The sequence below is a fragment of the Trichosporon asahii genome, assembly GCF_000293215.1.
Source record: "Trichosporon asahii var. asahii CBS 2479 unplaced genomic scaffold scaffold00070, whole genome shotgun sequence".
NCBI classification, from domain to species: Eukaryota; Fungi; Basidiomycota; class Tremellomycetes; order Trichosporonales; family Trichosporonaceae; genus Trichosporon; species Trichosporon asahii.
The window spans coordinates 1,083,311-1,095,937 of NW_014040855.1; the positions used below are offsets into that span (position 1 = coordinate 1,083,311).

The 12,627-nt window shown below is 57.6% G+C and overlaps 1 protein-coding gene across 1 annotated transcript; it reads left to right on the top strand.

Moving 5' to 3' along the window:
• Positions 1 to 7,832: 7,832 nt before the first annotated feature.
• On the top strand, positions 7,833 to 9,910 carry A1Q1_04215 (uncharacterized protein; the record flags this gene model as incomplete). Its single annotated transcript, XM_014322592.1, has 5 exons — positions 7,833 to 8,137; positions 8,258 to 8,321; positions 8,445 to 8,521; positions 8,581 to 8,852; positions 8,910 to 9,910. 5 exons carry the CDS (start codon positions 7,833 to 7,835, stop codon positions 9,908 to 9,910), a joined length of 1,719 nt encoding a protein of 572 aa, XP_014178067.1.
• Positions 9,911 to 12,627: the final 2,717 nt, after the last annotated feature.

Consider the following 12,627-nt stretch of genomic DNA (forward strand, 5'->3'; position numbering starts at 1 on the left):
CGAGACGTCCGTTGCCTGGACCCAGCAGAGCTCCTAACAGTATCGATTCCAGCCCCGGCCGCATCCCATCTACTGGCATAATGTTATACCTTAGAGGGGAGATCTGAGCCTGTCAGCATCTTGGCAATCGGTAGCTCACAAATACGGGTTGTCTGCCCTCAAGCAAGTCATTATGTGCCCTCTCCCAGTTCCAGTGGTTGACGACCTATTGTTCCAGTTGTTGGCTGCGTATGGCACCATGAGGCAGATGCTTTTGATCTCTGGTTTCAACGTCGAGGCCGGGTCATCATGGCGTCCATCAGGGAAGGTTCAAGCAAAGGGCGGATCCAACGATGGTGCATGAGGTAATGTTACGAGACACATGCCGTTATCTCCAGAATAGGGTGTGAGCGGTGCTGGATACATGACTGCAAGCTTATCAGCTCGCCATGACCCAAACGGCCAGAAGGTGCTTGATGAAAGCAGCATTTCGCCCAGGAAGGCAGAGGTGAGCAGAAACATGACCGAGCTGGCGTCAGTCACAGACTCGGACCGAAAGCTGTTCGGTGTGAACAAGTAAGGAGAATCAGTGAACGAAAGCAACGCAGCCTTATTGCAGTTAGGCTGCTGAGGTCTCTCCTGATGCGCCTTCCTCAAGCCCCTCCTCCACTAAGCCTCCTTCATCGCGAGTCATTGTTGGCGTGCCTCGACGTGGACGCACCAACAAGATGACAGTGCTTATGCGTGTGTGATTCCGACTGAGGCCGCAACCAACTGTTTCAGTGCTGCCCGTGCCCTGTTGCTGTCTCGTAGCCGCGTCCTTCCAGGTAGAGGCCGAGGTGAGGGAAAAATCCATGGAATATGATCTTGAATTGGAAAGCAAGGGCCAAGCTTGCACGGTTGCTGAGCGCGAAGGGGTCCGGCTGATACTCGCCTTGCAGAGTACAAGACACTACTGACAACAGTTTGCTTCGGATGCAGAATTGTGCCGGAAGGATAATGATGGCAGACCGCTTCTCGCCTCTCCCAGCTCGCAAGTGATACAAGCCGGACCACGCGAGAAGAACAATGTTCCATTTGAAGAACAAGTACGACGCTCGCACTGCGCGGATACTTAGAGCAAAGCGGGAGTGCCGGCATAGGTGAAAATTGCCCTCAACCTTTCCATTTGCTGCTGGTCCACCTGTTTGATGTGAGCAACAGGGAACTTTTATCGAGCCGCCCTAATCATCGACTTCACCAAACAGAAAAACCCGCACGACAAGGTCGGTCATGCTGTCAATTTCATCTCGACAGTGGAACAGTCGATGTACGCCCGTTCGGCCATTGAGGTTGGTTCTAAGGTTTAGAACTCCTCGCCATGTCGCACGCGAGAGCAGATGGTTGGTTGCCGGGGGACGCGAAATGGTCGTCACAGCACAAGCTTTCGTTCCTTTCCTTGTTCCTCGAACGCGCAAGGCGTGACGGATTATGTACGTCTTGTTACCCTCTCGATCGCGAGATTTATTGCAGAGTTTCGCTTTTGCGTTTCCTCAGCGAAAAAGAGAAGGACGTCGGACAGGCAGAGAGATGGGAGCGTGGACAGTCGCCCCCCAGCCTGCGTGCGAGTGACTGACTTTGGTGCCCTATGCAGCTGGTTCGACCTCGTTTTGGAAAGGCACTCGAGCCAGACATGACGCTGGAAAATGTGGTCAGGTCCAATTGAGTCGGTCAAGCCACAGTTTATCTTGTGGCCGTAACGTAAAGACGGCGGCAGCGTGTCGAGCATCTCAACAGGAGGAGAGTTGGGTGTTTCCAGGTCCGGGCGTTCATGAGGGATGCCGAGTGTTGTACGCACTTCCTTTTCTACCTCCGTCCTGAGAGTGTTGGCCCTGGGCCCTGCCTTGGTCTGTGACACGGGAAACATAACGTGGAGTAGCTTGTTCCGATTAGCCTACTTGCTCCTGCGGTATGCTGTACCCAGACGGGTGAGAGTACAATCTCGCATGGCTGCGGCGTGCAGCCGCGTCGCAATTCTCGTCACACACGTACTCAGTCCGTGTGATCTCTGGGTGCTGCAGGCAAAACCATCTGGCGCACCATGCCGATCTGAGTGTCCTCAAGCGGTACGGCGTGGATACCGCACGCTGGGCTATGAGCTCTCGAAGGGATCATCGACCCGAACTTTGACTTCCGACACCAGCTGGAATCAGGCCGTCACCAGGATGCACACACTTCTGACCTCGACGCCTCCCCGAACCTTCTCTGACGCTCTCCAACTTCAAGCCACTCACCGAACTGAGCCCAAGCACAGCATTGCGATTGAAGCATCCCCGCAGGTGCGTCAAGATTGCCGTGTGCTACGTCTGTAGCCTCTGAATTGTCGCAGAGTGTGGAATGAAGACGAGGAGTATCTGCTGTTTAGGACTCAGAAGGGAGAAAACGAGAGAACGCTCCGCCAAGTCGCATTGCATCGTTTTCACTCAGTCGGCTTAGTCACCGCCTCTGTGGCCACCCGCTCGCCCCCCTCCCAATCTTACTCTCATCAAACGACTTCCTCGACTTCTCAACGCTCCCCAATCACTCCCCAGAACTCCCAGCACGTCCGTTCCAGCTCGAGACCCACACTACCCACACCCTGCCACTGCTCTCCATCCGGCACCCGGTATCGACCATTCTCTTTCACCCTTTGCGCTATTGCGCGAGGCTCATTCCCTGGGCCTTGCGGTCACTGCTCCCTGCGGCTTGGCAACACGACAATCCGACAAGTTTAGTAGGTAGTAGACCTGAGGTGTGATACATCCCGACACTGGGCTCGTCTGAGATCGACCAGTAGTGTGGTACCTCCACCTCGAGCCACCTGCATAACCTGAACTGGGCTTTGCGTCGTTCCCTTCGCGAGCCGCGCCTCCATCGTGTTCGTTCCCGACTCTCGGCCTTCTCGTCTACTGCATTTTCCACCGATAACGAGCCCTTTAATCCGACCGCCGCGCTGAACTCCGCTTGCCGTGCTGCAAGTCTCCCCTGGTTCAGGAGCTCTCGACTGATTGAGGATCGCCAGGCTTCACGCAGCGCCCGAGCTGATGGTCTGACCTGAGACTCCCACTCGAGCACCCTGCGCCCATCGTACAGAAGTCGAACACGCCGGGTTCTGCCGTACTCAACTCCTGCAACATCTTGAGGATCTGAGCCTGCCCAACGTGAGTCCAGTGTATACCTTCCTCTCTACCCACTCAACCGAGCGCCCCGCGCGCCCTCGTCAAGGCTGTTGGGCGTGCGTGCCAGGCTGAGCCGCACCGAGCGAGACAATAGGAGCGGTCCTTACCAACGTGAGGGTAGTCGCCAGTGGCGGCGGCACTGGCCAGCGGTCGGCAGGGTTTGAACTTACTCCCTGGACAACCTTGGCTGTATCAGATGCCCGGGCCCCGAGGGCACCACAACTCAACCACATGAATTGCATCGGAGAAGGATTGCGCTTATCGGGCGAAAGCGTCGGCACTCATTCTCGGGTGGGATGTTCTCCGCTCCTCTGTGTCCTGTGGGCTGGGAGGCGCCGAGTCGGCCATGGGTCATAGGTGTGGCGTCGGGGCAACCCTCCAGCCAAAAGATTTCCCTGCTGTGCCAAACAGTCTACGGGATAACGTCCGCATTCCGACGCCCAACAGTTGCTGTTCCCCCCTGTTGCAGATTCCTGACCAAGGGCTAGAATAAGCATAGTTGGCCAGGCGCTACGGCCACGAGGTTGCCTGTCTGTCGGACAGCAACATTGGCTAGGAGAAAGCGGAATGCTGGTGGTGCTTGGAGGCGCAGTGTGGTTCCCCCGACCCCAAGGGATCTCGGACGCCTGGACGCCACCAGCGGAAACCCTGTACACTACCGCCCGCACACACTGTCTGAGCGTGTCGGTCCTGAATCGAACAGAGGGGTGCATGCATGCACTTCAGGTCGGAGTGTCAACAAACCGGGCGAGTGTGATGCATGGAGCGGCCGAGTGTTGCCACCGGCGGCAGAAACGATCGGGTCGTGTGCTTTCTCGGCCTGGGCTGGCGGCTGTCGGGTGGTATTTGCTACGGTGGACGACGCCATGACCTCCCGGCCGAGAAGCCACCGCTGAGTGATACATGACTTGGAATCATCACACGCTCGATACCACTCTTACATCTCCTGTTCTTCTCTACTCTCCACCTACTGCGTACTTGGCCAGCGTCTGACAGTGTCTCTCCTCTCCCCTCCCGTGTACTTCGGGCCCACCCGATGCCAATGTGTCCACCCAAATCGCAGTTGGACGGCTACACACTATCGCCCAACCACTGTCCAACCGTCCAGAGGAATTCCCACTGAGGAAGACATCCTTGAACTTCGAGCCGCAGTGTGACAGCAACTTTTTTGTCCGTCTCATCCTTCAACCCTTCATTACCACCCCTTTGCAGACTCGTTTCCGACTGTGAGAGCCCTCAGCTGATAACAGGCGATCATTTCTTTCGTCTTTTCATCCGCCTTCGATAATCGGCATATCCCCGGGACGCCACCACTGTCGGCTGCTGCTTCGTACTCGCTTGACTAACAGCTTCCCCATTGCCTCCTGTCAACGTCACAACTGCATTTCGATCTCTCGGGAGGGTATAGGACCTCGTTCAGCCAGCCTCCCGACATCTGACTTCACCGGATACTGTCAAGTGCCGAGTACTTCACCGATCATCGTGGACACAGCCGAGTGGTTAACATTACGCCCTGCAGGTGTGCCACTTCTACTCTTTCTCCGCTCAACCTTCAATCGACTTTAGCAGCATTGCAGCTATAGCAACTAAAGCCTACGCGAGGGTAGGTTCGCGATTTGACTCGGAGTGTGAGCGCTGTGCCCAATGACGGATGACCTGCCTCTATCCCAAGTGATATTAGCAAGCTGACATGCATCCAGATCAACCGCGCAACAACCGGCCAAGACGGAGCGCATTACGCGCTGAACGGTACCACTTTCCCGTTCTTCCAATCCTTGTTGAAGATTTAGTTTTCGCAAGCGCATCGAGCCACATCCAACCCGGGCTTCGCAACACAACGCTCCTCAATCAGAGATATCCTTACCGAAGTCTACCATCGATACTGTGCAAGCCGTTGTCGTTACGCCAGATCTTCAGCTCAACGGTGTCCCGGGAGCAGATTCGGACCTCCTTCACCGTCGTCCACAACTTGACACACGAACCCCGACACAACGGTTTCAATACAGTGCCCACAATCGACTCTCTTAAGGTAGACAACTGCTGTCAGATAGGCGACAGGAACGCATCGACACACGGCTGAACCCAAACAACCGATCACCCGTGACATCATTCCTCGTTGAAACGACAGTCTTGACTCAAGTGAGTAACGTGCCCACATCCTATTCTTGGTTCACTCTATCGTGGTGCCCCTGTAAGTCGGTGTGCCCACGGAGCATCGACCGGTCTGTTGGAATCTGCGCTATAGCGTCGGTTCTGATGTCGAAAGGGCTCAGCCGTCAGATCACAAGGGGTGTCGGGAAATATAACGCTTTTCCAGCGTCAAAGCCTTCCCTCCGACTGCCTCAGTCACATTGAGACTGGCGAGCTGAGAGCCGAAGGACCGGAATCGAGGGTGTTAGACGCTGTCAGAACTGCCCACGACTCAGTCGTTGATGGAGGCTGTCGCTGCGTCCGAGTTCGGCCCGGTTCGACAGCCGTGAGTGTAGCTCTCACGGCTGTAATCAGCGGTTTGATCGAAGAGCACGCGCCTCACAGCGCCCTAACTCGATCCATCCATGGGTTGTTGCAACTGTGGCTCGCAAAAGCTCGCGTGCGCGTCGAATCCTGAGGCCGTGTCCTGAGAGTCGGCGATGTCGTAAACGGCTGCGCCCTCCGTGCTTTTTAAGCTGTTGGGGGCTGCCGCTGCCCCTGACAAGGCTCAAAGAGATATCAACGAAGATTTGGGTGGTGAGGTTGATAAGGTTCGGGGAGTTGCGCCGGCGCTGCAACAGCGCGGCACGGCGACTCAGCGAGTCAGCGAGTCAGCGGGCTGCCGGGGTAGTATGGCATTCATGCAGCCCATGCTGGCATGATCCCTACGACTTCAGCTGTTCCTGTCTGCCCCTTCTCAGGATATCGTAAAAGCTTGTTGCTCCTGAGCTCGCCTGGGCAGGATACCTGGGGCCCACGTGTCCTTGGGTCTCCTGCCTGGCTGTTGAGCTATATCCTGGGTCGTCGCGGCTCCCATGCGTCCAAGATGCCCTGCCTTAAGCCTAAGAGTTTATGCTCGGGAGTTTCTGTAGGTGGGAAGACCCAACACTTAGACCAAACTCACGTCCTGGAAGGCAATAAGGTCGCCAAGGCACCTGCCTCACCCTTCTTCACCAGCGGAACGAAAGCTCAGCCTTCGTTCTCTGCTGGTTGTCCTGGGCGGATCGAGCGCTTCGGAGCGTGCAGAGCTGTGCAACCCAGTCACACCAGTTTAGTGGTCCGCGCGGGTGTATCACGCTGAGTATCGTGGAGCGCAGAGCGAGACGCGGGCTTGCAGCCTGCGAGCCCGCTGTCCGTCGCTCGGTTCGAGGAAACGCGTACAGTCACCCGTCCTCACACATCGGCTTGTTATCACCGCCGACTCATGTTTCCACCTTTCAACCTCGTGGAATGGTTAGCGGGACCATGGAGTTGGAGAAGGCAGGTACGCCGCGTCAACGGCGCGGGTCAAAACGAGGTTGACGATCCAGCTGGCGGCTCCTGTGATGACCCCAGCCGAGGAATGCCTTGGGGTATGTTTGATAAACCTCCGCCCGCGATCCGCGACCTGCACTCGGTCTATGGTAACTGCGAGGCGGAGTTTCAGAACGCTAGGAGTGGGTGATGGTCATCGAAACGTGGTGATGAGGACGTGACGTGACGTTAAGCGCCGTGCATCCGCATCAACAGTGCGAGCCTGGGCGGTGGTCAACCCTGCATGCGTCAGGAGTTTAGAGGTGTCGGCTCCATGTCGCAGTGTCCTGATCCCTCCCGGCTCTGTGGACGGGTGACCCGGAGCCATGCAGGGGGTCTCTGGGTCTCTGAGCTCCAGAGCTCTGGGATGTTGACTGCTGGGACAGGGATTACGTTGGCGGACTCGTTCCGTAAAGGCTAAGAGTGTTTTAGCACTAGCTTAGTGTCCAGGGTTAGGGATGTCGGTCAGGCTCGCGGACATGAGTTGTCGGGATCGACATCCCTGGCCCTGCCCGGTCAAGTTAGGTCCCAGTTGCCCCCCTTTGCTGTACCTCAGTACCCTCATTGCCCTCCCTGCTCTCATTCCCCCTGATGTGCACTCCCCACCCCCCACCAAAGCCTTGAGAGCCAACGGACCGAGACCTCCTAGAGACCTGCCTTCCACCAGGGGAGGTCGACTCTATGACACTACTTGGCCCGACACCCGGCACGGCACACTCGCTGCAGTCAGCTACAATGCAGCAAGCAAATCTTTGCTTGATTGTGTGTTTGTATTCGCTTCATTTACCTCATTCCCGTCAGCACACCCCTCCTCACGCATACACGAGACACCACATTCCTACCTCGTTCGCGATTCTCAACATCTGAATGGCAGCTGACCTCGCGCTCGCGCCTTAAACGGCTCGCCCCACACAACACGACCGGCTGTTACCGCTATCGCACCGCGCAACATCATCCTCCCCTCGACATTCCCGCTCATCACCCCTCCCTCTCAACGTCACATCTCATGCGAATATTCTGCATCGTCTACCTTTCCATTCCAGCTTGATTCCTCGATCATCAAACGTCCTTTAAGCTCCCCCTCGAACCCGACCAGCCAGTGCTGCGACACACACGACTCGCGAGCCACTGAGCACGCCGGCTCGGTAGCGTCTGACTCGCTCCTCCACGCAAATGTCACCCCGTATCGGAGGAGGGGAGTCGGATTCGGGACCCATTGCTCCAAGCGGTCGGAGCTTGCGGACTCGGGAGATTGGTGCTGGACCGTCAGCGAGGGGATCGTCGTCCCGCAAGCCCAGCCTGACTAAAGGTGCAACATCTACGGATCGAACTGGGGCGGGTGGTGACGACGATGACGGGAGCGAAGATTCAAGTGATGACTCAGACGATTCGAGCGAACACGACGAGCTTGACGAGAACGACAGGCATCGTGAACTCTCCAGCAGTGTGGCGGTGGAGAATATCGCACGGGAAGATCTGTAAGTTTATCATTCAATGGCGGGCGCGGACCCAAAGAACCCAACACCCACGTACCTGGTCCCCCTTTATCGTCATTGCGGTTTCGCGGCGATGGCGAAGTAAGCTTATACCTTACGCAGTGTCTACCGGCTCGAAGTCATTCAGCAGCCTCAGCGAGCGCGTGCATGCGGGTTTGGAGACAAGGTGAGTAACTCGCGTTCAACTCAGGGGCGCTCCACTGGACCACTTGAATTTCGGGTTTCGGACTTGGAGGGAGCCATGACCATCCATCGAGCGCGGGACTGGCGGGACTGACGGCGATTGCAGGATCGACGACCATTGTCACCGCCGCCTATCATTCAGCTCCGCATCTTTGACAAGTCTGGGAATCCGGTCTCTCCCAAGTGAGTTCAACATCGAGATACAAACATAAGCAGGACGGCGATCTGACCTGCCCCAACAGTGCCATCGACTGTCATCGTCTGATTCTGATGGTTGATCTCTGGAACGGCGATCAAACACAGCAGCGCAGCATCGTCATGCATCCAGGAGCTCGTCAGGATCAATATGCCCTCTTCACGCACACCTCGTCGCGACAACCGAGCGTCTCGCACGGCTACAGTGAGAATCAGACGTCCCCCTTCAGCAGGGGCCCCAATGCGCGAGCTGGCAGCACAGCTTCTCAGCCACCTGCCGCCTGGCAGGGAGGACCGCACGGAGATTGGAATGCGTACCGTGAGTACCAGGCAGGGCTATCTTGGTGCAAGGGGTGAGCATAAACTGACTGGATAGCGACGCGCCCCCCGCACTATGGACACGCTTCTTCATCTTCCTACCCACCGTTAGCGTACGGTGGACACCCCCCACCGCCCTGGCAGCAATCGCCTGGACACACGCGCCCCCCGTCTGCGTCACACCCGCCGTACGGCCCCCCGGAGGAATGGCACGACGCTCGATCGGCGTCCATGTCGGCCCCGCCCCCGCCTCCCCCACCAGCTCACCACGATTCCCGAGGCTGGACGCCGGAAGGTACCCCGATCCAGACGCCAGGTGATGTTAACTATCCCCCAGAACGAGCCGGATCAGGTTATCCGGTTGGCTACCCTCCCCCGCCAGGAGCAGAGGGTCCCTGGAGGAAGGACTCTGGCTTTGGCCGCGACGAACGAGCGATGGTGCCCGGCGCACCTGGAGCGCCTCCGCCCGGTCCCGGCTACGCAGAATGGGACAGGCACTACGGTGCGCCCGTGCGCCCATGGGGTGCCTCAGGCGACGACCACTGGTCCCGACAGCACCGCTACTCGCAGTCTGCGCAGGGGCAGTCCACCACTGGCATGCCCTTTGTCACTTCGCCAACGCCGGCGCCGGCGACAATGTACCCCGAAGGGTACACGGAGCGCGTGACGAGCTCCACCACGCCGTCAGCGTCGTCGCACTACTCGCGCGTGCTCGTCGGCTCGATGGGCGCAGTGTGTCAGCGCCTGAAGGATCTCGACGGCAATACGGGCTTATTCTTCTTCGCGCACGACCTTGGTATCCGCACAGAGGGCACTTTCAGCCTGCGCTTCACCTTGGCCGACCTGACGTCACTCACCGTGCAGTCTGTCGTCAAGGATCAGAGCGCGCCGATCCTCGCGCGCGAGTTCTCGAGTTCATTCACCGTGTACTCGGCCAAACGCTTCCCGGGAGTGCTCCCAACAACGCGCCTGACGCAGTGCTTTGCGGACCAGAGTGTACGCCTCCCGACGCGTCAGAAGCGCACGTCGCCCACATCGGCGAGCAAGCGCAAAAAGTAGAATCGACTCTCCATCACATCTCAGCATATATTCTCTTTACTCTCTTTTCCCGCCCGGACCATATTCAACGCACAGTGACTTGAGGACACTATTCATTTTCGACAGATTACAAGTCTGACACTGCCGTCCCAGGACGGCGCCATCGTCGAGGACTGCTTCTTTCCGGTCTTTTTCTCTCTCCAGTTCAACTTTTACACTACCACTTTCACATCATAAACTGTAACAATACGGCTCCGCCTAGTATAAAGCCTGTCCCACTGTCCCCAGCACACCCATCACCATCATATGTGGGGCGCGCCAGCGCCCGCGCATGTACCAGCAGACTCCGCGCCCGCGGACTACGCCAGCTTACATGCTGTCGCGACCGCGGCCTGCACTGCTCTGCCGTAGCCTGCCACCATCACTGCACCACACCTATATAGTAACACTAGTCGCAAGTGGGAACTGAATGTATTTATTCTCCCGGAGACGTGGCGAACGAGCGTCGTGTGCCGTGCGAAGGCACAGCGGGCAAGCGTGTCATGCTTGATGCGACGTTGGCGACGGCGGGACGGAGAGCAGCGGAGGTCGGGCAGAAGGCGGACGTGATAAGCCTCAAGAGAACAACTGTAAACGAAGCGTTGAAACTTAGTCCAGCAGTGACAACCACGGACCTTGCACCACCTGTGCAGGAGGCTGCAAACCCCACCGCTGCGCCGGGTATCCATGCGTCCATTAGTGGCAGCCCGACCCATCCCTACGGGTCCAGGAGCGATGGCGTTCGAGCAGAAAAGCAAGGTTAACATGCTTTGCGTGCGCCACACCCTAGTCAAGCCACACCCTCTTCTCATTTGGCTGATCACGGGCCGCTTCAGCACTGATCGCCCGCCTCCGGGCTTTGCCCGGGAGGGTTAGCAGATGCGCAGTCTTCGGCTTTGTTACAGCTTCGGAGTTCTCAGTCCGACAACAGCTTGAGCAGAGTGGGGGGAAGGGGTAAGCGTGTCTTGTTCGTTGAAGGCAGCGTGCGCTGGCAGGCTCCTCGGCGTTCGGGAGATTCGTTCGGTCTGCCATCTCGGCGCGGAGCGCGGAGTCACAGGAACGACGTAGGGAGATGCAGCTAGCAGGAACGGATGTGGACAGTTCCTGGGCCTGTCTGCCTGTTCGCAGCGCTCCAATGCAGCGCTTCTACAGCCCTCTCAAGAAACGTAATCGCACGGAGAAATGTCACGCTTTGCATCCTCACAATTGTCTCGGCAGGTGTTCGGCGCCGTGTTCAATTGCCCTCCCCTTCTCACAGTATCCTTTGTAACTCCGCGGAGGACAGGTGACAATCTTTAACCGACGCACGACGTACGTACACAAAGGATGTCGCTGACATCTGAGGAAAAGGAAGACAGCCGCGCACTACGTCAGGCCTCTGTTTGAGGCGAGCGACACCGCGTGGAGCGCTGGGCGCGGACTCCTGACTTCCTCGCAGGGGAGACAGTGGGGAGGCTCGGTCCGAGATCCGAGCTGCCGGTTTCTGTCCGTGAATTGCCAGGGAGTGAGAGCTCTCCTCTGCTTTGAAGAGTGCAGGTGACATCTCGGTGGATTCCTGGAGTCCTTGGACCTGTCTATTCTTGGGCCTAGAAGCTGTGCTGAATGCTGAGAGGGAGGGAAGTGTGATGGCGTGCTCTTCGTTATCTCTGGCATCGGCTTAGCCGAATTAGAACGGATGGGGCCCGTTTTTCGGAATGACCTCCCACTCACTCATGGGTTGCTGAAGGGACTGACTGCATGGAGACTTACTCCGAGTGCTGGGTCGGTGGGTTCGGTGGGTTGGAAGCTTTCGAATGCGCCGAGTGCGCCGAGCTCCGAGGTGACCCACTGCTCGCTTGTCGTTTGAACGAGGCAGGTATCCCCGTACCAGACCGTTGTTCAGAGGTCAACATCCCAGTTCACGCACTCTCATTCGCATCTGTCTTCCTTCTCTTTTCTTCTTCTACTGGCCTCACACGCTCACTCGATTTTAGTCCGACAGCGGAGCAGTGGAGCATCGAAATGCTGACGTAGAGACAGCTGAGGCTGTCTGTCATCAGATGAATGTCTCGGGCGCTCCGCAACTCCGACACAGTCTCGGGGCACAATGGAGCGCTCGCTCCGCTCCTTCCGCTCTGTCCGCTGACGGCTGATTGCGGCGCCGCGACACAATCCGTTGTCTGACCTCTGTCCGTGTCTCACAGACCTTCACCGCTTATCCCCGCTGCACAAGGAGCTCTCTGCAACGATCCGCACTGTCACCAGATCGAGCCCTGCATCAGGTCAACGCTTGAGGGCAAACATGGATTGGGGAACGGCGAATGAAGATATGAATGGCAACGAGGGTGGTCACTCAGCGAGGAGCCATGCTCGACTTCGTATCGGATTCAACATTTCGGGCTTCGGCCTCACGCATCCCTGGTGGCTGACGCGCAGCCGGCCAGGCCTGATGGCTTGAGGGTAAGTGAATCAGGCCCCTCGGATCCAACCCACGGCTCTGGTCCCTTCTCAATCTCTCGATCCCACCTCAATGCTCATGCTCACTTATTGCACGCTGAATGGGAGTCCAGAATTCCAGCATTGTGCGCACTGACACTCTCTCTGACCCTCACATCGACGCGGTCTTAAGCCCGCATGGCCGCGACATTCACCTGCACGCTCGGGCCTCCCAGTCGAGACGATTGAGTGGATGGACGCAGCGTTCCCGACGGTTGGGAGGT